Genomic DNA, 24,255 nt, shown 5'->3' with positions numbered 1-24,255 from the left:
GGAAAGTCCCCAAACGGCTGGCGCGCACTGGACCTGCGCACGCGCGCTGGGGCTCGCTGTGCCCCTGTGACCCAGAATTCCACGGCCTCGGAAGAGACCATGGGCTCTGCAGGAGGGGGGAGTCCGGGGGCGGCGCCTGCACCATTAAACGGGCTGGAAGTTCCGTTGAGTCTTTTGCCATAATCCCCCTCCCTTCTGTGAGGGGTGGAATGTTCCGACTGCTTAAGAGGCTGGGACGGCTGTTGTGGGGCCTTTCCACCGTAGGTGTCGGGTGGCTGGTGGTGAGTTCGTCTAGGCCAGTCCGCGGGCAGCAAGGGCGAGGGAGCCAGAGCTTTTCTTTTTCTTTTTTTTTGCGGTACGCGGGCCTCTCACCGCTGTGGCCTCTCCCGTTGCAGAGCACAGGCTCCGGACGCGCAGGCTCAGCGGCCATGGCTCACGGGCCCAGCCGCTCCGCGGCATGTGGGATCCTCCCAGACCGGGGCACGAACCCGTGTCCCCTGCATTGGCAGGCGGATTCTCAACCACTGCGCCACCAGGGAAGCCCCAGAGCTTTTCTAATTTTTCGAACAATGTCCTCGGGGAGCCTAACTGGAGGGCGGCGGGCGGCTGCGTCCACGCGGGCCTCAGGGCGGGCGCCGTGGCCTTGTGTCCGAGTTTGGGGGCCGAGGCCCGAGGACCGCGTGCGTCTTCGTCCGGCCGGGTAGCCACCGTCTCGGGACCCCTGACCCCGGGCTTGCCGCCGGGAGTGAGCACCCCCCGAGAGAACTAGGTAAGCGGGGCTGCCTGCACCCTAGGGCGCGGAGCGACGTTCGTAGTGGGGCCGCAAGGGAGGCTTGGTCGGCTATCCTGATGATTCCGTAGCAAGTGCCGTCAGACGCGAGGACTGACGATTTCTAAGCCCATCCGACCGCAGTCGCTGACACCTGATGCTTTACGTTACTGTAGCTGCCCGAGTCTGCCCTAAATGCACGCCCTAATCTTTGTTTCAGAGGGTAGACACACTCGCTTTTGGAGACGGGAGCAGCATCCCAACCCGAGGTTAAGAGCCAGTCTGGGTAAGGATTAATACGTATTGTTACTTAGCCGTGTCGGTCTTGCAACCTTAAATGCACTGATAACTGCCTGGTGTCTTACCTGTTGTCGCTTTCATGCATTTGACGTAATTATGCGCTGCCTCGTTGCATAACTGCAACGGTTAGGAGGCTGCGGCCCCTAGTTATGTCTAAGCCGCATCTGTATTGAGACACGGATGCCTTACGGCGGTTTTAGCCGAAGCCCAGGTCTCTGGGGCGGTACTGTGGTGAGGTGCTTGGCTGCTCTGATGAAATCACTAATAGGAAGTGCCGTCAGAAGCGATAACTGACGAAACCAGTTCCTGGCTGACTGCAGTCACGCGTCCTCACCAGTAGCTGGTGCCCAGGAGTAAGCTGGGCTGGACTGTGACCCATAATCTGTCTTCACCCAGGCTGCAAGCTAGTGAAGGGTGGCCAGCGCGTGATCACCGTGTGGGAGCCCGAGCATCGGCCTGCTCCGAGGTAAGCTAGCTTTGGGCTCTGGAGAAGTTCGTGGTTGAGGAGGCCTAGCTGTTGATTCATGTGAAGTTTCTGCTGGACCAGATACAGGTCCGGCTGACCTAATACTTTGTGTCGGTGCAGCCCTTGAGCATTAGAGAAAATATCTGAGAATGATTTCGGTGCGTGATGTCTGGACCAGACGGCAGAGTGAGCCCAGGAGTTCCTTTTGATGTCATGGCTGTACAGTCCTGAGCAAACTGCTTATCTGCTCTGAGATGGACAGCCTTGGGTCTGTTTGCGATAACGTGACTTGAACGGAGGTTAAGACGATGGGAACTGCCTCCAGTTGCTTTTGGCATCTGCTGTCTGTCCGTGGGTGCCTCATTCATCCCACCAAGCTTTGAGCACCGAAGAGTGGGATCTGCACAGCAGAGTTCTAAAGCGGGCGGCAGTGGCAGCAGTACCCCAGCCCAAGAAGATGTAAGATCTGGTCTACACAATGACCACCCCCACGGTAGAATGGATAAGCAGCTAGTTTTGTTGAAATGGATTTGCAGAAAAGGATATCAAATGATGAAATCACCTAAAAAAGCTGGAATTACCGGCAGATTGTGTGGTGGTGAACCTACGGTTTTCTGAAGATATCTTTTAGGCTGTGAATGACTGTTCTTAGAGTATAAAGTAAGATTAACTGATACTTAATTTCCTTGCAGGCTGTGCTGCGGCAGGGGCAGAATTTGAAGTCCAAAGGAACAAGGGCAGCCATCAGCTTGGGCCCTGAAAACCTGGGCCTCCCGCATTTGGTGTAGAAACACCTTGTGCTCAGTATCAGAGGGACATTCTTACCAATGAGAGCCAAGAAATGGATTTTTTGGGACCGCGTGGACTGGCATTTCTGGTGTCACTAAGTTCATGAGGTTTCTTGTATCGTCCCTTAACCAAAAGGAGCTTTTGTACTTTTAAATATTGTATAAGTGTGTTCTTGGGTGAGAGCCTGAGGTTTTTGAACTGGAAACTTCCTGAAATTTGTATCTCCATGCAGTTAACCATCAACAATGTAATAAAAGTATGGTCTTTGGTATTGGTTCTTACAAATGTGTATTTGAAGAAAAAGTCCAGTTTGATCACTGCTGACAAATATTAGCGGTCCAGGTATTAGTACTTGTCACCTTCCCTTTAGGTAGGTCTAAGCTGTTCTTCCCTCTTGAGACTTGGGGCAAAAATCCCAAAGCATTTTAAGGCATCTGTAACACGCGAGTCCAGTCCCTGCCCCTCTGGGCTCTGTCTGCCCTTTTGCATAGCCTCCCTGTAGCTCCTGAAGCCCTACCCCACACCTGCCCAGACAGCAGCAGGCAAGGTCCCACTGTCTGGCTCTTCACCCACCCCCATCTTGCCACCTTCCGACGTACCTGGCCTGAGGCTGGAGGCATGTCAGGCTGTGCTTCCCTAGCCCTCTGCTGTTTGCCTGAGGGGCTCTGTCTGGTTCACCAACACTGGGCACCCAGAATGATTTTCTCTAGCTCAAGAATGATTGGTTCCCAATCTCCCTGGACTTGCTAATTGTGCCTGAAAGGGATGACTTTTTAACCCGTAGGCCTTGGGTAAGGGGAAGGTAGGGTGAAAACCTTGGCTTTCTCCCCTTGGGAACCTCCGGTTTATTTTTTTCCCCTTCTCCCAGTTGTCTTGCTTTGTGGTCCTGGGTTTTCGGGAATGTGCTCAAAGTAGCAAGGATTACTTTGGGGACTCCATGGGGAGGGATTTTATGGGAAAAGGGTCCTTATGAAAGCAAGCAAGGCTCCCTCTGGCCTGTACCCTAGGAACACCGACGCATGTGGAGTTGCACTAGGTGGAGATGCTGTGCGGTTTCTGAGTGGCACATGCACTGTCTGCCCCAGACTGTCCTAAATATTGAAGGGTATGGGGGGTGGCTGGTCCCGTGGCCTCTGAGGTCAGGCTGAAGGGCGAGCCTTGAAAATGGAGGCTGAGGCCGGGAAGTTGGTCCCAAGGAGCCTGGGCGCCACAAGGAGGAGGCAGACACCCCTCAGTCCAGACGGGGATGAGGCTCCTGGGGTCTCCAGCAGCCAGTCCCCTACCCCAACCGTCAGCCAGGAGCTAGAGATTCCGACCTGCCTTGATCAGGGGCACATCCAGCATCTGGATATCTGTAACTCAGGACTGGAAAATCCCGGGTTAGATGCAGAGCCCCCACTACACTTCCTTTTCTGGGGGGGAAAGCTCTGACCGCTCACATCAACTCAAGCCTCCAGCATCCCCAGCCCCTACACGGCACCCACAAGTTGGGAAGCTGAGGGTTGGTTCCTCTTGAGCCAGGGATGACTGCTGAGGAGCCAAAAGGCAGATGTGGATTGACGAGGGGGTGATGGAGAGGACCAGAGAGGAATTACAGTCCTTTCCTAGATGCTACCATCTGGCTTCCTGGGTCGGGGGGAGGTGCTGCCAGGCCCATTCTGGATGGTGGCCCGCTACCCCGCTGGGAACGCCCGCCCTGCCTCAGCCATCCTACCCCAGCAGGACTCCCTGGAGAGGCCCCCACCTCCCTGTCACGTCTGAGATGCACCTGTAGTCTCCCTGGCCTCCTGGTCCCCTCCAGGGTCCTCCTGGCCCACAGTCTCGTCCCGGGCCTCGTCCCCACTGCCCGGGCCCTCGCCCAGCTCCAGGATGGTGGGCAGGTGACCCTGCTTGGGGGAGCGCTTGCGCAGGCTGAGCAGGAAGGGCTGGGGCAGTGAAAAGATGTCCACGTTGTTGCCCAGGTCGATCCACGTGACGCTGGGGAACTTACTGGGGTCCTTCAGGGCATCGGTGAGGTCGCGCAGCAGGGCCCGCGTCAGCCGGTTGCCGTTGAGGGCCAGCGTGGTCAGCCGGGGCAGCGTGCTCAGCGCGGGCAGCAGCTGCAGGGCCATGTCGTCCGTGAGGCCCGTGAAGCCCAGCTCCACGCTATCCACCTGCTCCCCGCAGCGCTGCAGGTAGCCGGTCACCCGCTCCAGGTCACGGGGGGTCAGCGGGATGCCAGACAGGTCCACCGTGTTGTCCGGAGGGCTCCCGGCCAGGACTGCCTTGAGGCTGAAGGGGAGACGAGACAGCAGGGTTCAAGCGGGTGGGGCAGGCTTTTCTCCGGAGGCAGCCTCCGCTCAGCCCTCTGCCCGCGGGGCAGAGACCAGGGGCCCCGGTCCCCTTGCACTGCCCACATCTCAGCCTGGCTGCCCAGCGGGCAGAGCCTGGGGATCACAGGGCAAGGCCCAAGTGTTTCTGCAGTGACTAAGGGGACATTCTGGGGCCAGCGCCGGGGTCTGCACTGGACTCCTTCCTTCCTGCTTTTTTTTTTTTATTTTTTTATTTTGGCTGCACCGGGTCTTAGTTGCGGCACGCAGGATCTTTAGTTGCGGCAGGCGGGCTTCGTCCCTCATGCGACCTTTAGTTAGTTCCTTAACCTCTGCGCCTGTTATTTGCCTGAGAAATGAAGCCAACTGGGTACCACAGGGTTGTCGTGTGAAATAATAAACGCAGTCAGAACGGCGCCCTGTGCAGGAGGGCGGCGAAGGGCCGAGCTCCCTGCTCCCCCACGAGTGCCACAGATCTCGGAAGCCCCTCCTTCAAGACCATCTTCCCCACCAGACAGAGGGTCCTGGGGGGCCCCCGGGACGGCAGGCGGGTGGGGGCACAGGGGCCCCGAGCCTGGTGCGGGCTGCTGTCCTCCCCCTTCCACTCCCTACCGCCCGCCACCCCTTGCTCTTTCTCACCCGCTCCCTTGCTCGGGGGCCCAGATCTCCCAGCTTCCAGATACCCCAGGCGAGCCCCGAGGCTCCAACCCTGGGAAGGACAGGGAGTTAGAGGGGGCGCAGCACCTGTTACCATCAGCAGCCCTGGGATCACAGCTTGGTCTTCCTTGTCGGCCTCTTAGGAGAAAAAACAGGCCAAGGGAAGAGCTCGGTAAGAGTCCCAGCGGAGGGAACACACGTGCAAAGGCCCTGAGGCTGGTAGAGCTCAGCGTGTCTGTGAACCAGCAGGAAGGCCAGTGTGTGGGCGGGGGCGGGCGGGGGACCATCACTTGGGCCTGAGTGGGTTTCAGTCAGCGGGACGGGGAGGCGTCCGAGCAGAGTAAGGCTTCTGAACGAAGAATGGACTGAGCGCCCTGTGTGCCGGGGAGACAGGAGGCCCCTGGGTCCCAGCAGAGCGTACCCTCCTGCATTCCCCTCCTCCAGAACTAGCGCACAAGCAGACAGAACTGCCCTGTCCCCGCATTCGGTCCCTGCCCTCAGCCCACCTGGTGCCCCCTTTGGTGACTTCCTCCACCAGGGAAGGGCCCTTGAGGATCCATCTCCTCTCCTGCCCTGGGGGGCGGGGGGTGGTGTCCAGGAGAAGGGAAGGGGGCCCAGAGCTCTTCTGCTCAGCGAGGAGGCTGGCCTTCCCCTGCCGTCTGTGGGGCCTGGAGGAGCCTGCGTGCCAGCAGGGCCCTGCCAGAGCCTCGGGACCCCAGCCGCTCCGCTCCGTGATTTGCAACAGTTCCCCTCTGCTTCTTTCTGCGGTGCTGTTCTGGCTCCCAGGTCCTGTGTCCCAGTGTCCCCTCTGCCCCCAGGGTGCAGGGGGCCACACGAGCCCTGAGGGTCCTCACTGCTGTACGCCAGGGACAAGGCTGGGGTCTGGGTCCCCCTGGGAGACATCAGGAAGGCTCGGGGGAGGGAGGTGGTGGGGCGAGTGCCCGCATTCAGCGCACCAGGATCAGAAACCCCTCTTGTCCCCCTCCCCCAGCATCAGAACGGGCACGCACCCCCAGATCCCACCACACAGAGCGGGGCCCAGCTGCCAGCATCTCCCAGGGCTCCTGCCCACCTGGAATGCCCATCCTGCCTGCCACTTTCCCTCGGCCCCCAGCCCTTCACTTCACCTTCTCCAAGCAGCTCTTGCCCTCCCCCCACGGCCCCGGGACGGAGTGCTGTTCCCCAACAACCGGCCCAGCACAGCTGGCTTTGAGCTGCCCTTGTAGGAGGCGGCTGGGCGGCGGCGGAGGAGACCCGCCTCGGGTGACCGCGACTCACCAGGCCTGTGGCTTCCTCTTCACCAGCCCGCGGCGGCGCCTCCACTGGGAATGGGGGCTGAGGTGGTAGGTCAGCTGCCGGCACAGCTTCTCCATGGCGCCCAGCGCGTCGCCCTCCTGCAGAGGAAGCCACAGGTCCCTGAGTGGATGGAGCAGGCAGGGAGCCCAGGCCCCCACCTCCAGCTTCCTGCCTCTGCGGGACCAGCATGGACCCCAGGCCGAGCTGGGGAGGCCTGCTGTGAGGGCCCAAGGTGGCCGCCCTGAGCAGGGAGCAGGGGTTGCAAACTCATCTGCACGATGGTTTTAGTTTCTGTGAATTCGTTGCTATCACTGAAAAACCTGAGATTTCTATAGACGTCTGGATTCCAGGTGATCTGACAGTTGACCCCTTAGCCAGGGTCGCCACGGTCCCTGCCGCTCCCCGATGCCCAGGGCCACCTTATCATGCTCACTCCCTCGCTCGCCTGACAGATACCCGCTGGGCACCTCCTAGGTGCCGGGCACTTGCTCTAGAAGCTGGGGATTCAACCACAAGCAAACGTCCTTGCTCGCGTATTCCACACAGCAAAGGGGACGGTGAAATACTTTACCACATCTCTTCTGCCCACGTCAACGGTGGGAAAATAAAAGAATGAGGCGCCAAGTGGTTCCGGCCCAGTTCATTCGTCTTCGTTACCTGTCTGGCCCATCAGCATCTGACCTTGAGACCCTGGGTGTTACGGCCTGAATTGTGTCCCTCCGCCAAGTTCTTAAATTGAAGTCCTAATCCCCAATACCCCAGAATGTGGCTGTCTTTGGAAATTGGGCCTCTAAAGAGTAATGAAGGTAAAATGAGATCACTGCGGGGGGCCCTAACCCTATACGACTGGTGTCCTCACGAGACGCGATCAGGACACAGACGTACAGAGGGGAGACCATATGAGCACACAGGGAGGAGACGGCTGTCTACACGCCAAGGAGAGACGCCTCGGAAGAAACCAACCCTGCTGACGCCTTGATCTCGGACTTCCAGCCTCCAGAACTGTGAGGAGATACATTTCTGTTGTTTAAGTGGTATTTTTGTCATGGCAGCCCCAGCAAACAAATACGCTGGGTTAAAGGATGCAGCAGAGAGATTTCAGAGGCTCCAACTCTGTCTCAAGGGGAGTCGATTCAACGAAGAGTCCCCGAAGCCTGGGAGACTGAGTGGCCCAGAGCGTGTGCTCCCACCAGATGGTCCAGTGCCAAGGGCCAAGGCCAGGAAGTACCAGGCACGGATGCAAACCCACTTGCAGACAGCAACGCGATGTGGTGAGGGGGCCAGTGCCCAGCAGGGCGCCTGGCACAGAGTGGCTGCTCAGTAAAGGCTGGCTTGATTATTACCATTATCATCATCACGCTGTTAGTGCTGTCCCCCCCACCCCTCATCTGCTGTTTGGCCCTCCAAGGTTTCAGGTTACCTGTGGTCAACCTCGGTCCGAAAATATTAAGTGGAAACTTCCAGAAATAAACTCAGACGTGTACAATTGTGCGTCATTCTGAGCAGCGTGATGAAGTTGCCTGCTGTCCCGCTCCTTCCCACCTGGGACATAGATCATCCCTTTGTACAGCGCATTATCGCTGTGTATGTTACCTGCCCTTTAGTATAGGAAAAACAGTGTTCTTAGGGTTTGGGGCTCTCTGCGGTTTCAGGCATCCCATGAAGGCTTGGAACGTATCCCAAGGGTCACGGTGCCGGCCGGGGTGAAGGCCAACTTTGGAGGCCAAAGGGAGAAGGGGAGGGGCTGCACCCAGGACCCCTGCATGCTGAAATCACCCAGAGCTTTAGACAACACTGCTGCCTGGGCCACCCCGCAGCGATGGGTGGGCAGCTCGGGCACGGGGACTTTTAAAAGCTCCCCCGGTGATTCCCCTGTGCTGCCAGGTGGACACACTTGAAAGACAAGAAGGACCAGCGGGTGGGGTGTGGTGGCCTGCCCGGCATCACCCCTGCGACCACCCGGGACAGAACGTGGTCAGTCTCCCACAGCACCCGTTCCAAAGCCGAAGAATGAGCTCCTGGCCCTAAACCTAACCTCCCGCAGGGCTTCCAAAATCGGGGGCCACGTACTCTCCCTCCGCCCTCCAGGCCCGGAAGGAAGAAACAGGAAAAGAGGCGGCAAAGCAGCCGCCGCAGTGCGCCGACACTGCCACCAGGGGGCAGCCGCGCGCAGGGCGAGGCCCCCAACCTGAGCCTGTTTCCTCATCTACTAAACAGGGACAGAAGATGTGGTCACTTAACAGCGGACCTGAGACCAAACGTGAGCTAATGTCCTCGGAAGTGAGAGCCCCTCCGCTTGTCTGGACTAAAGAAACACAGCTAACGTTTACCGAGTTATATTACCTACTATACGCTGGGCACTAACTCATAGCCATCCCATGAAACAGGGGCCCCTACAATCCCGCTTGACAAATGCGGGAACCGAGGCACCAAGAAGTGGAGGGGGTGGCAGGCCACTGGACGTGTAGGATGGCATCAGGATCCAAACCCCGCAGCCGCTCTGAGCCTGGGCTCTGCTCTGCCCTTGAGGGATGAATCTTTTGCAAAGGTTGGTTCAAGTAGCTTCTATTGTTTGCAAACCAGAAAAGCCTCAAGCAAGCCCACCTACGTTTTCCCAACCCCATCACCGTCGGAAGCCCCCTCCAGGCCTCCTCCTGCAGGAAGAGGAGTCGCCCAGCGTGGAGGACGAGGAAGGAAGGGGAGGAAGGAGGCGAAGAAGGAGGATGCTGGCCCCTCTCCTCTTATTCGGAAAGCCGCGGGGCCCAGCAGCGCTTTTGTGGGACCACACCCCACTCCCAAGCCACAGCTGACCGGTCCAGAGGCGGACCCTGGGGGAGTCCCGACTTGGGACAAGACTCCTCGGGGGCTGAACACTGACAAGTCAACTCAGGAGCCCCGGGCAGCCATGAGGTGTGGGTACGGGGGGCGGGGAGTGAGGCTGGGTGGAGCAGAGGGAGGGGGGCAGGTGTCTGTGCTGTTTGGGGTTCTAGTGCCTCTTTCAAGCTTGGCTGCCACCGGGAAGGATAAGTCCTCTTCCTGGCTCGAGGCAGGCCGCGGAATCTGCAGCTTTCCCTCCCACCCGTGGAGAAGGAAGGAGAGGGAGGGGCTGTGGCGCAAGTCGGGTACACTGGGCACCGGCCCAGTGCCGCTGACCGCGGGCCTCGGAGAAGACCCTGCCTGAGGGACTCACTGACCCATTGGGAGAGAGGCCGATGGCAGACCTGCAGGCCCCTCCGGGCCGGGTCACCGTGTCCCTCCGACTCCCCTGCCGTCTTCAACCCCCCACCCCAAGAAGTGTAGCAAGCACAGCCCTGACCACTCTGCACCCAAGGCTTCCTCACTCAGTCATCAGACATGACTGCCCTGTCTACTGCACCTGGACGCCGCTCCAGATCCGCAGACTGTGCTGGGCTGTTTGTTCACTCCCCACCCCGCTCTCTGTGCTGGGAAGGCTGAGCTCTCACAGACGGCACCACCCGGCCCTCCTGCTCCTGGCTGTCAGTGCGACTCAGCTAACGGGAGGGAGGTTAGAGGGCAGGACAGAAAGGCCCAGGATTAACTCTTCTCACTCTCGCCCTGCTTTAGCCAGCCTCCAAGTCGGCCCCCACGGACGCTGGCCTCCTGGCAGGGTGCAGCCTCCTTCCGCACTGCGTTAGGGCTGATTGGGTGATCAATACGCTACGGCAGCAGGGACAGTATGCGACGTCTGAGGCTGGTCATAGAAGACACTGTGCTTCTCCCTTGCTCTCGGGGATCACCCCCTCTGGGGCGAGCCAGCTGCCCTGATGTGAGGAAGCTCAAGCAGTCCTGTGGACCGGCCACGGGGCTCGGAGCTAAGGCTTCCCACCAGCAGCCATGCTACCCTGCCAGTCCCCGTCGAGCCACCACGACTCGCAGCCTGGGCCAATGTCCTGAGCCCCTGACTAGAACCCCCGCCTGTGCTGCTCCTGAATTCCTGACCTGCAGAGGTGGATCAATGGTGAATGTCTGTTGTTTTAAGCCACCATGCTTTGGGGTGACTTGCTATGCAGCAATAGAAAATACAGTAAAATATAAAAGAAGGAAAAAAACACAAGGTGGTTCTGGGAGAGCTCCTCAACAAATCACTGAGCGTACACCCTCATTTTAGTGTCTGCTGGTGGGAAGCCTGACGGTGGACATGATGGAACAGACGTGCTGGGTGGGAAGGAAGGAGTTCCTAAAACTTCCCGCGACATGATCCGCGCTGACAGGGGGATTTGTTCTGGGGGATTTAGGGACACCCAGGCGGAAATGTCCAGGAGTGGGGAGACTTTTGAGTCTAAAGCCAGGCTGCAGATACAGACTTGGGATTCATCGATACGCAGTCAGGGGCGGGATGGGGTTTTGCTTCTTCCCCCTTCTGCGGGCAGGCACAGACCCAGCCCTGTCTAGGGTCTCGGCCCACACCCTGCTGGGCTACAGGAGGGGGTTTCTGGTAGGTTGAGAAAATAGACAGGACTCGTTCGAGGCGGTCGTCTTAGCAGTGGGAAGGATTCTGTGTCTTGTGGATGCTTCCCCGGGAGTTGGACCAGAAACGGCTACTTTCTTCGTCCCCTCTCACAGCTAAGGGAGACCCCGCCCCCCCTTTAGTCTACAACCTCCCGGCACACACTTGGGCTGATCTGAAATTCTCAGATGAAGGAGGTCCGAGCAGCAAGGCCTGGCTAGCCCTGAGCCAGCTCACGTGTGTGTGTGTGTGTGTGTGTGCGCGCGCGTGTGTGCGTGCGCGCAGAGGCCGCCCCCATCATCAGCTTGGGGACCTCAGAGCCAGGATCTCCCACCCATGCCTCAACCCCAGCTGGGAGAGTCCTTCCAGAGGGCCTCTCCTGCCACGTGGCCTTGGGTACGGGGAGGGGACTGGCCAGGCCCTAGGCCTCCAGCGGGGTGGACCCCACTCTGGCTGCCTCTGGAAATCTGGGTTGGCGATCAGCCTGTTGATTTCCAAGACTCTGAGTCCACAGGGGCTGGGCCTGAGGCCGCGACGTTCTTGCTTCTGTGTCCCACAACTGACCTGCTAAGTCTGAGCACCCTGCCTGGCACGTGGTCAGTGCCCACAGACTGGTTACACCTCGGCTCCTGGGCACGAGGCTCTCGGCCGTGCCGGGCACACACCCACGCTTCCTGTAAATCACCTCACTGAGCTCTGGAGACAGCTTTATAGGGGAGGGCATGGCTGTGTCCACATTCGAGTTGAGGAAGACGAAGTTCAGCTAATTAAGTGACCGGAGAAGGTTACACCTGTGCGATGGACGGAATGTTTGTCCCCCCTCCGCCCCCAGTTCATATGCTGAACCCCAATCCCGACGTGATGGTGTCTGGAGGGAGGGCCTTTGGGAGGTGATTAGGATTGGATGAGGCCACGAGGGCTATCGGAAGAGACCAGAGAGCTAGCTCACCTCCTTTCTGCCACGTGAGGCTACAAGGAGAAGGTGGCCGCCTGCAAACCACAAAGAGCGTCCTCACCAGAACCTGCCCGGGCCGGCACCCTGGTCTCAGCCCTCCAGCCTCCAGAACTGTGAGAGGTGAGTGTCTGTTGTTTATTAGCCACCCAGTCAGTGGCGATTTGATGTCGGAGCCTGAGCAAAACCACCTATGAATGGCCCTCCAGCCCTCCCCAGTGGAAGGGACAGATGGCAGTGCAGGACCCCTTGGCCTCAGCCCGCAGCCCCTTACCCTGTCCTGTTTCCTGGGGTCGACATGGGCAGTTGGCCACCTGCAGACCCGCCTGCGTGGAGGGAGGGGGGCACTGGAACTGCCCCCAAACAGGCCCCTCCTCCCCAGCCCAGCCCAGGCCTTGTGAGCCCCACGGAGCACTGATGGCCCAGAGATCCAGCACCTGAGCGCTGGCCTGCCCTGCCCAGCAGTGGGGCCCAAACGCTGGGGTTCTCACCTGGGCCGTAACCTTTCTCAGATCGCTTCATCACCTGTATTTCGTCTTCCTCAACTCTAAGATGAGCATAAAAAACAGTCCTCTCCTACTGAGCTGCTCTGAGTGCCCTGTCATCTGTCACTCCTCTCACCTGTGGGCAACTAAATCCATGCTCTGGAAAGGGCAGGGGTCTGGCACCCACAGGGCCTCCTACGGCCTGGTCTCAGCTCCCCAGGAGGGCCAGGTATACCCTGAATGAGAAGCGGGCAGTTCCAGCTGCAGCCGGTCCCCCGTGGCTCCTGCACCAGCCCCTCGACCCCAGGCCTTGGGGCTCCCAGTCTGCCGACACTCATTACTGTCACACGTCTGAGCCCAGCACCCCTGCCTCTTGCTGTATCCCTCCACCAACCCACCCCACACCTGCCCCGACGGGCTCCCAGCCCTCCGTGGCCAGCCCCCCACCTTGAAGTCTTGACACCAGGCAGTCCAGAGAGAAGCCAGAGAGAAGGCCCTAGACAAAGCCCCAGATGGAGGTACCACCCCAGAGCAAGGTTCCAGCCCTGGGCGCCCGGGCCAGGTGCGGCGTGGGCTTGGGAACCGCCTCTCGCCCTGATCCTAGGTCCTGCTGTGAAGTGGAGGCCGCCCCAGGCACTCCTCCATCCTGCTCTTGCTTCCTGCCCCTTCCTTCCTGCTGCAAGGAAGTGCATCTCTTGGAAGCTGCTGGAAATTGAGGGATGGGAGAGAAGAAACCAAAACAGAGAGAAAAGCCCAAGTGTGGAGCTGCCCTGCCCTGGCCCTCCTGTCCCTGCCTGGGTTCCAGCCTGGACTGTGGAGCCAGAGGGAAGAGGGGCAGATCCCCCAGACCCAGAGGGGCTGGGCAGCGCCCGTGGAGCCTGGAGAGCCTCGGAGCCAGGCAGGAAGTGGACAGGAGTGAAGTGGGTGGGTGTAAAATGACACTTGGCCTCAGAGAGGACAAGTGGGCATAGCGGGGACTGCAGCAAACAGAGCGGCATGTAGGGCCATGGCTACATTTGCTTACACAGCACCTTTGTGCAAAGAAGACAAAGCCCATCTCTAGGTGGACACAGTCTTGCACCCGTGCCCCCGGCTGGTGGGCAGAGAGAGGGCTGGACCAAGCTGTCTCCTGTCTCCCCGACCCCTGCCACCTCTGTGTACACATCTTTGTTCAGGGTACAGCCTACACAACCGTACCTGGCGGCTCTGACCCCATGTAACAGGGGTGGCTACTCAGCTCCAGGCCTGTAGAAATGAGGAGCTTCCCATTTTTCAAGAGCAGCTAATATGGGGATTGTGTGAAATACTCTGAGGTTTACATGTTGGCAATGAATCCAGATTTACTGCAGCCCATGGGCCAAACGAGGCCAGCGCTGATGGTGCTGGTACGCAGCCTCCGCCTCCGCCTCCGCCGTGAATGCTGGGCCTCAGGGCAGGGTGACCTGCCCCCCTCGGGCACCGGGCTGCTCCGCCCAGGAAGCTCCCCCCTTACACCCTGGCGCTCGCTGGCTCAGACCACGGCCACCCTACCGGCTTGGGACAGTGGATGTAGCGTGCCAGGCTGATGATGAGGTCGTGTGTGATGGGGTCCACCAGGTTCCTGAAGCTGGCGTAGCGGTACAGGACGTCGTCCAGCGAGGTCGACTCCATGCCTAGGTCCTGCAAGAGGGAAGGATGCCCAGAGGTCAGCGAGGCCCCACCTTACCCTGGAGCCCCGCCCAACATGCCCAGAGTACCCCCTGGCCAGGGAGGAGACCCCTCCAAAGAGGTTTCCCATCCCACACGGAAGCATTTACAGAAATTCGCCCGGGGGCCAGACAAGCCCCTGCAGAGGCGGCCCTCCCCAGATAGCCCCCCAGCCTTTGTCTCTCCAGTTCCCCCCGAGGATGAAGCCAAGGGTTGTGGGCCACAGCGCTGGTGGCTGCTTCTCCACGAAATTTGGAAACGGCGTGCTAGTAAAACTCCCGTGCTTTGTGACAGGACCACGTATTGAATTGATATTTATTTGCTTTCTTTTTGCTTCTGAGGTCATTTTTACTGCTCCTTCTGTTAAGGACCCCGCCTTGGTGTTCCTTTGCCTTGGGGGGCTGGGTCTCTGAGTTGTGGGGTTAAAAGGAGAAGCTGCTAGGCACCCAGAAGAAAACCCACCAGTCCTCCCCCTAAGAAAGGGTGTCAAGTGCAGTCCTCGTAACAGGAGGGGCGGGAGCACAGAGGCAAGGGGCACGGGGTGGGCGGGGGCCATGGCAGAAACCTCTGGGGCAGAGGTTCCCCAAGCCTGGGGAGGGGCAAGGGCTGGGAGCATCTGCAGAGACCCCTGTCCACCAGCAAGAGACCCCACGGGCTTGGCCAAGAGCAGTGACCGGTCTGGGTCCTAATCCCCGGGGCCTCGCTCCAAATGTTCTGGACTGTACAAGACCCGAAGATTCTTGTCCAACCCCAGGAAAGGGGCAGGCCCCCCAGGCACGGCTAAGCTTGAATTTCCCACCAGCCAAGCTGGCGGGGGCTTGAAACAGGGTTAATTGCTTTAGAGAAGTAAAGAAAGATGGTTTTCTACCCCAGGGTGTTGTACTACACGTTGTGCCCTCTGTCTGTGGAAGAGCTTGGGTATGGCTTCTGACTCTTCTCAAACCCCCTCTCCAGTTTCTGTTGTCCTTGGCGGGAGCTGAGGTTCCCTCCTAGCTTGGTCCCTTGCACAGAGCAGAAAGGAACGAGGACATTCCCATCTGAGGACTGCCCCACCCTAGGTCCCCTGGGCCCCCAAGCCGTATGTGGAGCTGCCCCATCACCGCCCAGAGAAGGCAGGCTCCCAGCCCGGGTTGCCATGGTCCAGCGACCTGCGGACAGGAATGTGTGGTGACAGGTGAGTCCCAGCCGGGGTTTGCTCCCTTGTCATTTCGGTGAGTTATCCTGAACTTTTCTAAATACCTTCCCCATGTGATTCTTAGAAATCCCCGAAAGCAAGTAGGCTGGGTTTCGTTATTCCCAATTTACAGATGAAGAAGCTAAGGCTCAGAGCAGCTGACTCTGTTTTTAACCAACCGTCAGAATTTCAGGAATGGAATGTATGCCTGGTGACTATAGTTAGCACAGCTGTGTGGTATATTTGAGAGTTGTGAGGAGAGTAGATTCTAAAAATTCTCATCACAAGGAAGAAAACATGTTTTCAAACTATATGAGGTGATGAATGTTAACTAAACTTATTGTGGTAATTATTTTGCAATATTTGTAAGTCAAGTAATTATGCTATACACCTTAACCTCAGTGCCAAGTCAATTATATCTCAGTAACACAGAAAGAAAAATAAATTGCATGTAATAAAGATGTTAAAAAAAAAAAAAGAATTTCAGGAATGGCAGGGGCGGGCTTCCACGTGGGCCTAGGGCCTGTCTTGGGAGGATCTGCCTTGTCCACCCCTGGGGTGAGCTGGGCAGCAGCAGGCTGGAGGGCGGGGATGCTGCCCTGTGGTTTGGCCGCTGACATTTCTAAGAGCGAAGAGAGAAAGGGCTTTGCTGGGGTATCTGGAGGGGCCGTGCTCTCTGTCCCATGGGGAGCCTCGCGAGTCCAGGTCCTAGCGGGGTTCCCCCCCCGCAATGGTTCCGGGACCTCTGCCTCCACCTCCCTGTTGGAAGAAATGGGTCTCGAGTGCCATCGAGGACACGAGGGGCCAGCCTTGGGCTGTTTCTGTTCCGCAGGAACGAGCGTCAGAGGCAGCAGCCGTGCCCGGCGCCAGGTTCTCTGGCTGCGGAGATAATTGACACGGTCTGGCGTGGACGCGGTGAGGGAGGCGTCGGATCAGGCTGCGGACAGGTCCAATCCTGCCGTGGACCTGTCCCCACCCTGCTTGTCCGGCCCCTCAGCCTCTCGGGAGGCATCCGGGGCACGCTACCTGTGTCACTGCGTCTCAGCCTCCTCGTATGTAAAATGGGAACGGTGACCCCGCGTCACAGGTGGGCGAGGGACATAAACCTAGTAACACAGGGTAACGCCTCCGCAGGGAAGAGAATCACCAGCTGAGCGCCCCTCCCCCTTCGGTGCCCCCCCCCCCCGCCACGCCCCGCCACGTACAGAGGTTCTTAGCCTCTTTTTGGATACCAGGCCCATTTGAGAACGTGACAAAAGCCACGACCTCTCTCTCTCTCTAGAAAAGCCCGGGAGTCGGGGCAGGACAGGGAGCCTGGCGCACAGACCACACCGGCCTCACGGTCAGCAGGGCGTGCCGGGGCCGCGGGGACGCTAATTGTCACCAAGCAAAGTGCAGACTCCGGCGCTGCCCTCTGTGTGGTAGGAGAGGCTGGGAATATAGGAAGCGGAATTCAGGCTGTCAATACGTGGACGAGAGACCTCTTCCCCCCTGGGGTCCATTTCCCCATCTGTGAAATGGGCAAACGGACCACACTCGTAGTTACTGAGCCGTGTCCCAAGACCTTGGGGCTGATGATGATGGAGAGAGGCCCAAGGCTTTGGGCCCAGCTCTCCGCAGAACAGCTCTCTGGCTGCCCTTCAGGGTTTCTGTTTGTTTGTTTCTGTTTTTTAAAGTAGTTCTGTTGTCAGAGAAGTTTGAAACCCTGGGACTGGATGGCTGCTTGGGTTTCTTGGGTTCCTACCAGCCCTGCCCCGTCTTCCCACTCCCCTCCTTCCCAGGCCAGTAGAGGCCATCCCATCCTGGAAGGACCAAGAAAACCCTAGCTGCTAACCCAGGACGCTGGGGCAGGTGTGGGAAGATGTAAACTGTCCTTCCCCAGCACCCCCCCCCCGGCCCCCTGCCACGTCCCGCCCTGCATGTCCCCACCCTCCCTGTCAGTCTGGGCGCCCAGCCTGCTGACAGTGGGTCCCTCTCTCCATGCTGCTGCTGTTGTCTGGGGTCATGGAATTGTGGCTGGGGAGGGGGCAGAGGGTGGGAGGAAGGGAAGGGGTAGGGAGGGGGTCTCCCCAGGAAGGCAGATGTGGCTCTGCTCCCGTGCTCTGGGTAAGTTACGTGTGAGTCATGGCCACCGCCCGCCCTGTGAATTCCAGCTGGGGTGGGGCTCCCGGAGGTCCCAGGGCTCCGGGTTACAAGAAGCTGCAACAGGGAGACCCAGATGGGGGCCCGACAGACGCTGCTGCGCTTTTATCTATCGCTTTACTCCTTTACTTCGACCCCACCTAGGCCCCCGGAATGCTTGTGCGGCTTTCAGACACCTCACATGTCCTGAGGGCCTCGGGCCACGTCTGGCGTCCTTGGTGTCCTCTCCGAGTCACCCACCAAGCCACCCACATTGTCACCCACACTGGGGACAAATGTGTCATGACTGCACTGACAGTGCCACCGACCCTGCCCACCGGGGACCTCAGTGTTCCGCTCTGCCCTGGCTGCCCGTCGGGGTGGGGGAATGCGGGGGTGGAAGAACCAAATCCACGTGCGGCTCCTCCAGGCTGCCCCGGGCAACTGCCTTGGCCTTGGAGGGGCTGGCCTGCCTTGCAAAAACCAGGCACCGAGGAGACTCCTGGATTCCTCATTGCGAATCTAAATGGTACTATCTCTGGGACCTGTGCGTGTGGTCTGTCCCCGATCAGAAAACCTGGGAACACCAGCCCGAGTCACTGCTCTGGGCAGCTTGGCACGGACAGTGTCGCTGGCCTGCGACCAAGAGGGTGAACGGCAAGCACGTGTCACCTCGAAGAAGTGGGGCTCCCGTGTTACTGAAGCTTGAAGAACCAGGTTTGGGGACTCACTCCAGTGGGAAGAGTGAGGGGTACGGCTTTCCAAAAAGCGAGCAGAGATTCACAGTATTTCTCAAAGTGTGAAGGGGGTCCTCAAGACCCTTCCAGGGCCTCTGTGAGGGCCTCTTTTCCAGTGACACAGCAGCACGATGCTACATTTTCTTTGTAGACTTCAACCAGAACAACCTACTGCAAGACACCGAATGCAGAAGCAGTGCGTGTGAGAATCCAGCTGTCTTCTACTAAGCCAGCCACACACGAAAGGGAGTCACACAACTATGAAACAATGCCGCTCTTCTCACTATATTTTTTCTTTTGGAAAATATAGTTATTTTCACAAAAATTTCTTTCACATTACAAGCTTATTAACTTTAAATGAATACATAAATAAATCTTTAAAATATTTTTGTTTTGATTTCTTACACAGCAGATAGCATTTATAAGATATGACCCACAGAGAGAAAACCTCTTTGAGGTCCTCCATAATTTAGAGTATAAAGGTTCCTCAAAAAATTAAAAACAGAACTACCATACAATCCAGCAATCCCACTTCTGGGTATATATCCAAAGGAAATGAAAACGTACTATTAAAGAGATATCTCCACTCCCATGTTCACCGCAGCGTTATTCACAACAGCCAAGACACGGCGACAACCTAAGTGCCCATCAACCTAAGACTGGATATAGCAGTTGTGGTCTATATATACAATGGAATACTATTCAGCCGCGAGAAAGAAAGAAACCCTGCCATTTGCAACAACGTGGATAGACCTTGAGGACATTATGCTCAGTGAGGTAAGTCAGAGAAAGACAAATACTGCATGATTTCACTTATATGTGGAACCTAAGAAGAACTCTGAAAAACAGAGTGGATTGGGGCTGGGGGGTAGGGGAATGGGAGAGGGTGTTTAAAGGTACATACTTGCAACTAGAAGAAAAATAAGTCCTGGAAGTCTCCACAGTACACAGTACAACTATGAAAGACAACAAAACTATTGTTACCAACACTAGAAGAAGTGATATTTATGGGACAAGACAGGGGTGTTGGCTAACGCAACAATTGCAACCACATTGCAATATAAATGTATCAAGTCAATACACTGTGGGCCTTAAACAATGTTATAGGTCAATTATATCTCAATTTAAAAGAGTTAAAAAAGTATAAAGAGGGCTCTTGGACTTCCCTGGTGGTCCAGTGGTTAAGACTCTGCGCTTCCGCTCAAGGGGGCGTGGGTTTGATCCCTGGTGGGGGAAGTTCCGCACGCCGCGCAGCATGGCCAGAAACAAAACAAAAACAATTAAATTAGAAAAAATAAAGAGGGCTCTTGATACCGAAAACAGCTGGAGAACCGCAGCGCTAGAAGCATGGGGTACCCTGGGAGAAAGGGGCTAAGCTGAGCCAGGCGAGGAGCCAGGGAGCCCCTGGGGAGGGTGCAGCTTCCCTGCTGTGCTCTCTCCCGTCACTCCGACCCTCAGCGAGGCTCCCTGTTGATGCGGGTGTGGTTTTGGCGGTGGAGCGGGGTGGGGGGGGGGGTCTGGGAGAGGAAGCTCCGCCCATGCCCACAGCTCGTCTCTGGTGTCTGGGAGCAGAAGCGATATCAATCTCGGGGGCTGGCCCCGAACTAGTGAGCTGGCACCGTGGGGACCCCGGGCAGCTTCAGAGGGGGCCCCCAGGACCTCGGCAGCGCTTGGGGTGGAGGGTCAGCGGGGAATTTTGACACTTGCCTGACCGCCAGCCTCTCCTCTTCTTGGCCTTTATGGGTATAATCAGAGATTTTAGATCCAGGTCACTGCTCTTATTGTTTTAATTTGTGGGGTTTTTTTTTAATTGTTAAAGGCACTCTATCGATGATAAAATTTGGCCATTTGCATTCAGTCTGAACACAGATTTGCACGTCTTTGGGACTGCGATAGCGTTCAGGGCCACCGCTCAGCCCTTCCCTGGAGCTGCTCCCATACCTGCACCTCATGCCGTCGCTGCCGGAGAACGTCATCCAGAATGAATACACGGGTGGTTATTTTCTGAGCTCTAGCCTACCTGAAAAATCCTTTATGTTAACGTCACACCTGAAGGCAACCTGGCTAGAGAGAGACTAACCTTCAAAACGCGGTAGCCCCCTGGTACTCAGCATGGCAGGTGACTCTGAGGCAGCCTGGGTTTTGTGTCTTTAGCTGCTTTTTCTGCCCAGACGTCCATGGGATTGTCTTTGCCAATAACCTCTAGCTGCCTCTCCTGGACGGTCTCAGCACACGGTCCCCTTCCCAGGAACATCAGTTCAACATACAGCATAGCCCGAAAAGCAGCTGATGTCTTTACAACAATCTTACAACGTCACCAAAAGGGCACCCTCAGGACAGCCCACCAAAACTCCTAACATCCCTTCCTTGTGTCTCCCCCAAGACCCCACCTGCCCCTCAGCGGCTCATCTCGACCCTGCAAACCCTCTCAGCACCCAGCCCTTCCCTTCCTAATACGAATCAAATCAACTTCTCTGGCTCATCCAGTTCTTAGCTCAAGCCACCGCCAGCCCCACTCTAACCAGAAGATGCCAGTGTTGATGAGGATGGACACACAGCTGGAGCTCCTGTGCATTGCTGGTAGGAATGTGAAGTGGTGCAGCCACCGTGGAGAACACCACGGCGATCCTTCAAAAAATTAAAAAGAGTTACCGTATGACCCAGCGACTCCACTTCTGGGTACATATGCCAAAGATCTGAAAGCAGGGACTCAGACAGATCCTTCTACGCCTATGTTCGTAGCAGCATTATTCACAATGGTCAAAAGGTGGAAACGACCCAAGTGTCCATCAGCTTCTACAGACACATGGATAAACAAAGTGTGGTATATGTCTACAATGGAATAAGAAGGAATGAGATCTGACATATGCCACACTGTGGACGATCCTTGAGGACATTACGCTGAGAGAAATCAGTCACAAAAGGATGATTCCACGCATATGAGGTACCCAGAGAAGTCAACTTCATAGACACAGAGTAGAACGGCGGGTGCCAGGGGCTTTCGGGGAGAGAGGATGGGGAGTTGTTTCTTGGGGACAGAGTTTCAGTTTTGCAAGATGAAAAGGGTTCTGAGGATGACGGTGGTGACGGTTGCAAAACAATGTGAATGTGCTTAACGATACTCAAGTGTAGAAATGGTTAATTTAAGATGGTAAATTGTATGTGATGTGCATTTTGCAACAATTTAAATTTTAAAAAAAGGTCCTGCCACTTAGGCAGGCAAAAACAGACACCTTCCTGAGATACGAGGGAGCACATGTTCCTGGCCATTGTTTTTCTGCCTGCCACACCAATTGGTTGGCCACTACAATTGCCAACCAATTGTAATTGGTTATTATAATTTTTACCACTGTGTATCTGGTTGTGGGTGTTTTCTTTGAATTTACCTTCAGTGTTGGGGTCATTCCATCTACAAACATGGACCTTTTTATAGCCTGTCTCATCAGGAGGGCGGATGCCGGCTCTGAGCGCCTTCTGAGCTGACCTCTTCTCGTGTTCATCCCGTAACACACGCCCGTGGACGGGCAGGGTTTGCCTTCTGCCACTGACCTCATGTCTGGCACCGTCAACGCCACTCCCACTGCTTCCAGTCAGGACTGTGTGTTGGCCAGCGTTTCGAGTCCTTGCAATTCTTATTTCGCTCATCGATCTCCCTTTTCATCTCACCCTCTGTCTTTTTTCTCTTTTTTGCCTCTTTTCGTGGCATTTTGTTCTTTTCCCACGAAGTTCATTTCCCCTGGATCCTGCCGTAGATCATTCCAGAGTCAGGGTCCAGCCTCCACAGTATTTCTCCGACGCACAGGGTTATTTTCCCCACTTGCTCACCCCTGAAGGAGGGGTGATCTAGTGAGACCCCCATCCACCATCTGTCTAGTGTGATGTTGTGATTTATAATAAGAAATAGATATTTGGTCTTTGTTCTCTTTCTGGCACAGAGCTCCTAAAACCTGCGGAATTTCCTAACTGATGAGAGAGGCAAAGGTGTCTTTTGTTATGAGATGACTTTTTTTTTTTTTTTTTGCGGTACGCGGGCCTCTCACTGTTGCGGCCTCTCCTGTTGCGGAGCACAGGCTCCGGACGCGCAGGCCCAGCCGCTCCGCGGCATGTGGGATCTTCCCAGACCGGGGCACGAACCCATGTCCCCTGCATCGGCAGGCAGACTCTCAACCACTGCGCCACCAGGGAAACCCAGACATGACTTTTTTAATGACTTTATTTTTGTTAATGAGGTGACTTTTGGAAGGCCCCTTGGTCACCTGAGGATGGGGCCAGGGGAACCAACCATGTCATCAGAGGTTGGAACTTTCAGTCCCGTCCCTATCTCAGGGAGGGGAGAGGGGATGAAGAGAATCAGTCACCAATGGCGACCGAGGTAATCAGTCGAGCCTATGTGATGAAATCTCCAGAAACTCTCCAGAGGGTGGGGTTCGGAGAGCTTCTGGGTCAGTGAGCACGGGGAGGTGTGGAGAGTGGACACCTGGAGGGCTGGAAGCTCCGTGTCCTTCTCCACACCTGGTGCTGTGCCTCTCTTCCATCTGGCTGCTCCTGAGTTACATCTTTTTTTTTTTTTTAATTTATTAATTGTTGGCTGCGTTGGGTCTTGGTTGCTGTGCACGGGCTTTTCTCTAGTTGCGGCGCACGGGGGCTACTCTTTGTTGTGGTGCACGGGCTTCTCATTGTGGTGGCTTCTCTTGTTGCAGAGCACAGGCTCTAGGTTCACACGGGCTTCAGTAGTTGCAGCACACAGGCTTCAGTAGTTGCGGCACGCGGGCTCAGTAGTTGTGGCGCACGGGCTTAGCTGCTCCGCGGCCTGTGGGATCTTCCTGGGGCCCAAACCTGTGTCCCCTGCATCAGCAGGTGGATTCTTAACCACTGCGCCACGAGGGAAGTCACGAGTTACATCCTTTTATAATAAACTAGTGAGTAAAATGTTTTCCTGAGTTCTGTGAGCCACTCAAATTAATCCAACCCAAGGAGAGGGTCGTGAGAACCTCCAACCTATAGCTGATTGGTCAGAAGCACGGGTAACAACCTGGACTTGTGATTAGAGTCTGAAGTGGGGAGCTGCCTTGTGGGATCCCCTTAACCTGTGGGATCGGACACCACCTCTGGGTAGAGAGCATCAGAATCAAGTTGAATTGTAGGACACCCAGCTCGTGTCGAGTAACTGCCTGTTGGTGTGAAAACCACACCCATACGTTGGAATTTTAACCAGAATCTTGACCTTGTCCCACGGCTGCCTCCCTGGATAAGAGCTGAGTCCACCTCTCAGGTTCTGGTTTGTAAGGAGCCCAGCCTGGGGACCACACCCCGGACACTGAGCTAATGTGACTCTGACCTTGGCAAGGGACATCTTTGCCCACCTCCACAGCCTGGGCCGCCAAAACTCCAAAGATGGAGTCTGTGGAAACCCACAGTGGTGTCCACATCCCAGGACTTCCCCATCCCTGGCTGAGCCCACGGGCCACGCCGAACTGCCAGCGGCCACCGCTCGCGGGTTTCCCTCTCTCCCGCCTGCCTGGTGGAGGTAGCGTCTGAGGGTGGCTTTCTCCAAATACACGCAGATGCCTGGGGAGGTGCAGTGAGGGCAGCGCTCAACAGTACTGTTTCTGCCCCCGAATCACTGCTCGCGTGGGAAAGGGGCAGCTGCCTGACGACTCCCTCCGACTGGGGAGAAGGGGGCTTCCCCTTCCTCTGGGAGGTCTCAGCTTCCGGGGGGAGCCGGGGCAGCTCCATCTGTCTCAGAGCTGGAAGGGGTTCCTCCCAAGCCGCCCACCTTTCTTGGCTTTCAGGAATTTTCATCTGCTTTTGGTGTGTCTCCGCAGGTATTTTAGGCTGAAGCCACTCAGCAGGCTGCCACGCACTCGCTATTTTAAACCACGAGCACCCTCTTGCCTTTTAAGTTCCAGGTTTTGGGCCTGTTCCCAGGAGGAAGGCCCTGCGGGAAATGCGCTTGTGTCTGTCTCTCTCCTCCAGGCATGGAGCTACGGCTCCTGCCCGGGGAAGGAGCAGGCAGCAGGCTCCGCATATTAACCAGAAAAGGTAG

The 24,255-nt window shown here is 56.8% G+C and overlaps 1 protein-coding gene, 1 long non-coding RNA gene and 3 other non-coding genes across 6 annotated transcripts in view; 4 read left to right on the top strand and 1 right to left on the bottom strand.

The window, feature by feature from the left end:
* Positions 1–265: 265 nt before the first annotated feature.
* Positions 266–2,600, top strand: LOC132594249 (uncharacterized). Of its 2 annotated transcripts, XR_011377084.1 has the most exons (5): positions 266–281; positions 396–769; positions 990–1,055; positions 1,466–1,535; positions 2,228–2,600. It is a non-coding gene; the product is annotated as an uncharacterized lncRNA (long non-coding RNA). The 2 variants fall into 2 exon arrangements; XR_009560450.2 differs by having other exon boundaries at positions 267–769.
* LOC115856220 (small nucleolar RNA SNORD49) lies at positions 843–909 on the top strand. The gene has a single exon (XR_004040743.1). It is a non-coding gene; the product is annotated as a small nucleolar RNA SNORD49 (small nucleolar RNA).
* Positions 1,263–24,255, bottom strand: part of LRRC75A (leucine rich repeat containing 75A) — a 36,713-nt gene continuing 13,720 nt past the window's right edge. Inside the window, exons 2-4 of the mRNA XM_060290979.2 lie at positions 14,022–14,150; positions 6,569–6,684; positions 1,263–4,595 (exon numbers count right to left, since the gene is read on the bottom strand). Coding sequence (XP_060146962.1) covers positions 4,076–4,595; positions 6,569–6,684; positions 14,022–14,150 — 765 coding nt within the window. The 3' untranslated portion in view covers positions 1,263–4,075. The remainder of the gene's footprint in view (positions 4,596–6,568; positions 6,685–14,021; positions 14,151–24,255) is intronic.
* Positions 1,315–1,385, top strand: LOC115856219 (small nucleolar RNA SNORD49). Its single transcript, XR_004040742.1, has one exon. It is a non-coding gene; the product is annotated as a small nucleolar RNA SNORD49 (small nucleolar RNA).
* On the top strand, positions 2,083–2,155 carry LOC115856226 (small nucleolar RNA SNORD65). The gene has a single exon (XR_004040749.1). It is a non-coding gene; the product is annotated as a small nucleolar RNA SNORD65 (small nucleolar RNA).

The sequence above is a fragment of the Globicephala melas genome, chromosome 20, assembly GCF_963455315.2.
Source record: "Globicephala melas chromosome 20, mGloMel1.2, whole genome shotgun sequence".
Lineage (NCBI taxonomy): Eukaryota > Metazoa > Chordata > Mammalia > Artiodactyla > Delphinidae > Globicephala > Globicephala melas.
Note: the sequence above shows the minus strand (reverse complement) of the source record. Positions and strands in the feature narration are given on the sequence as shown.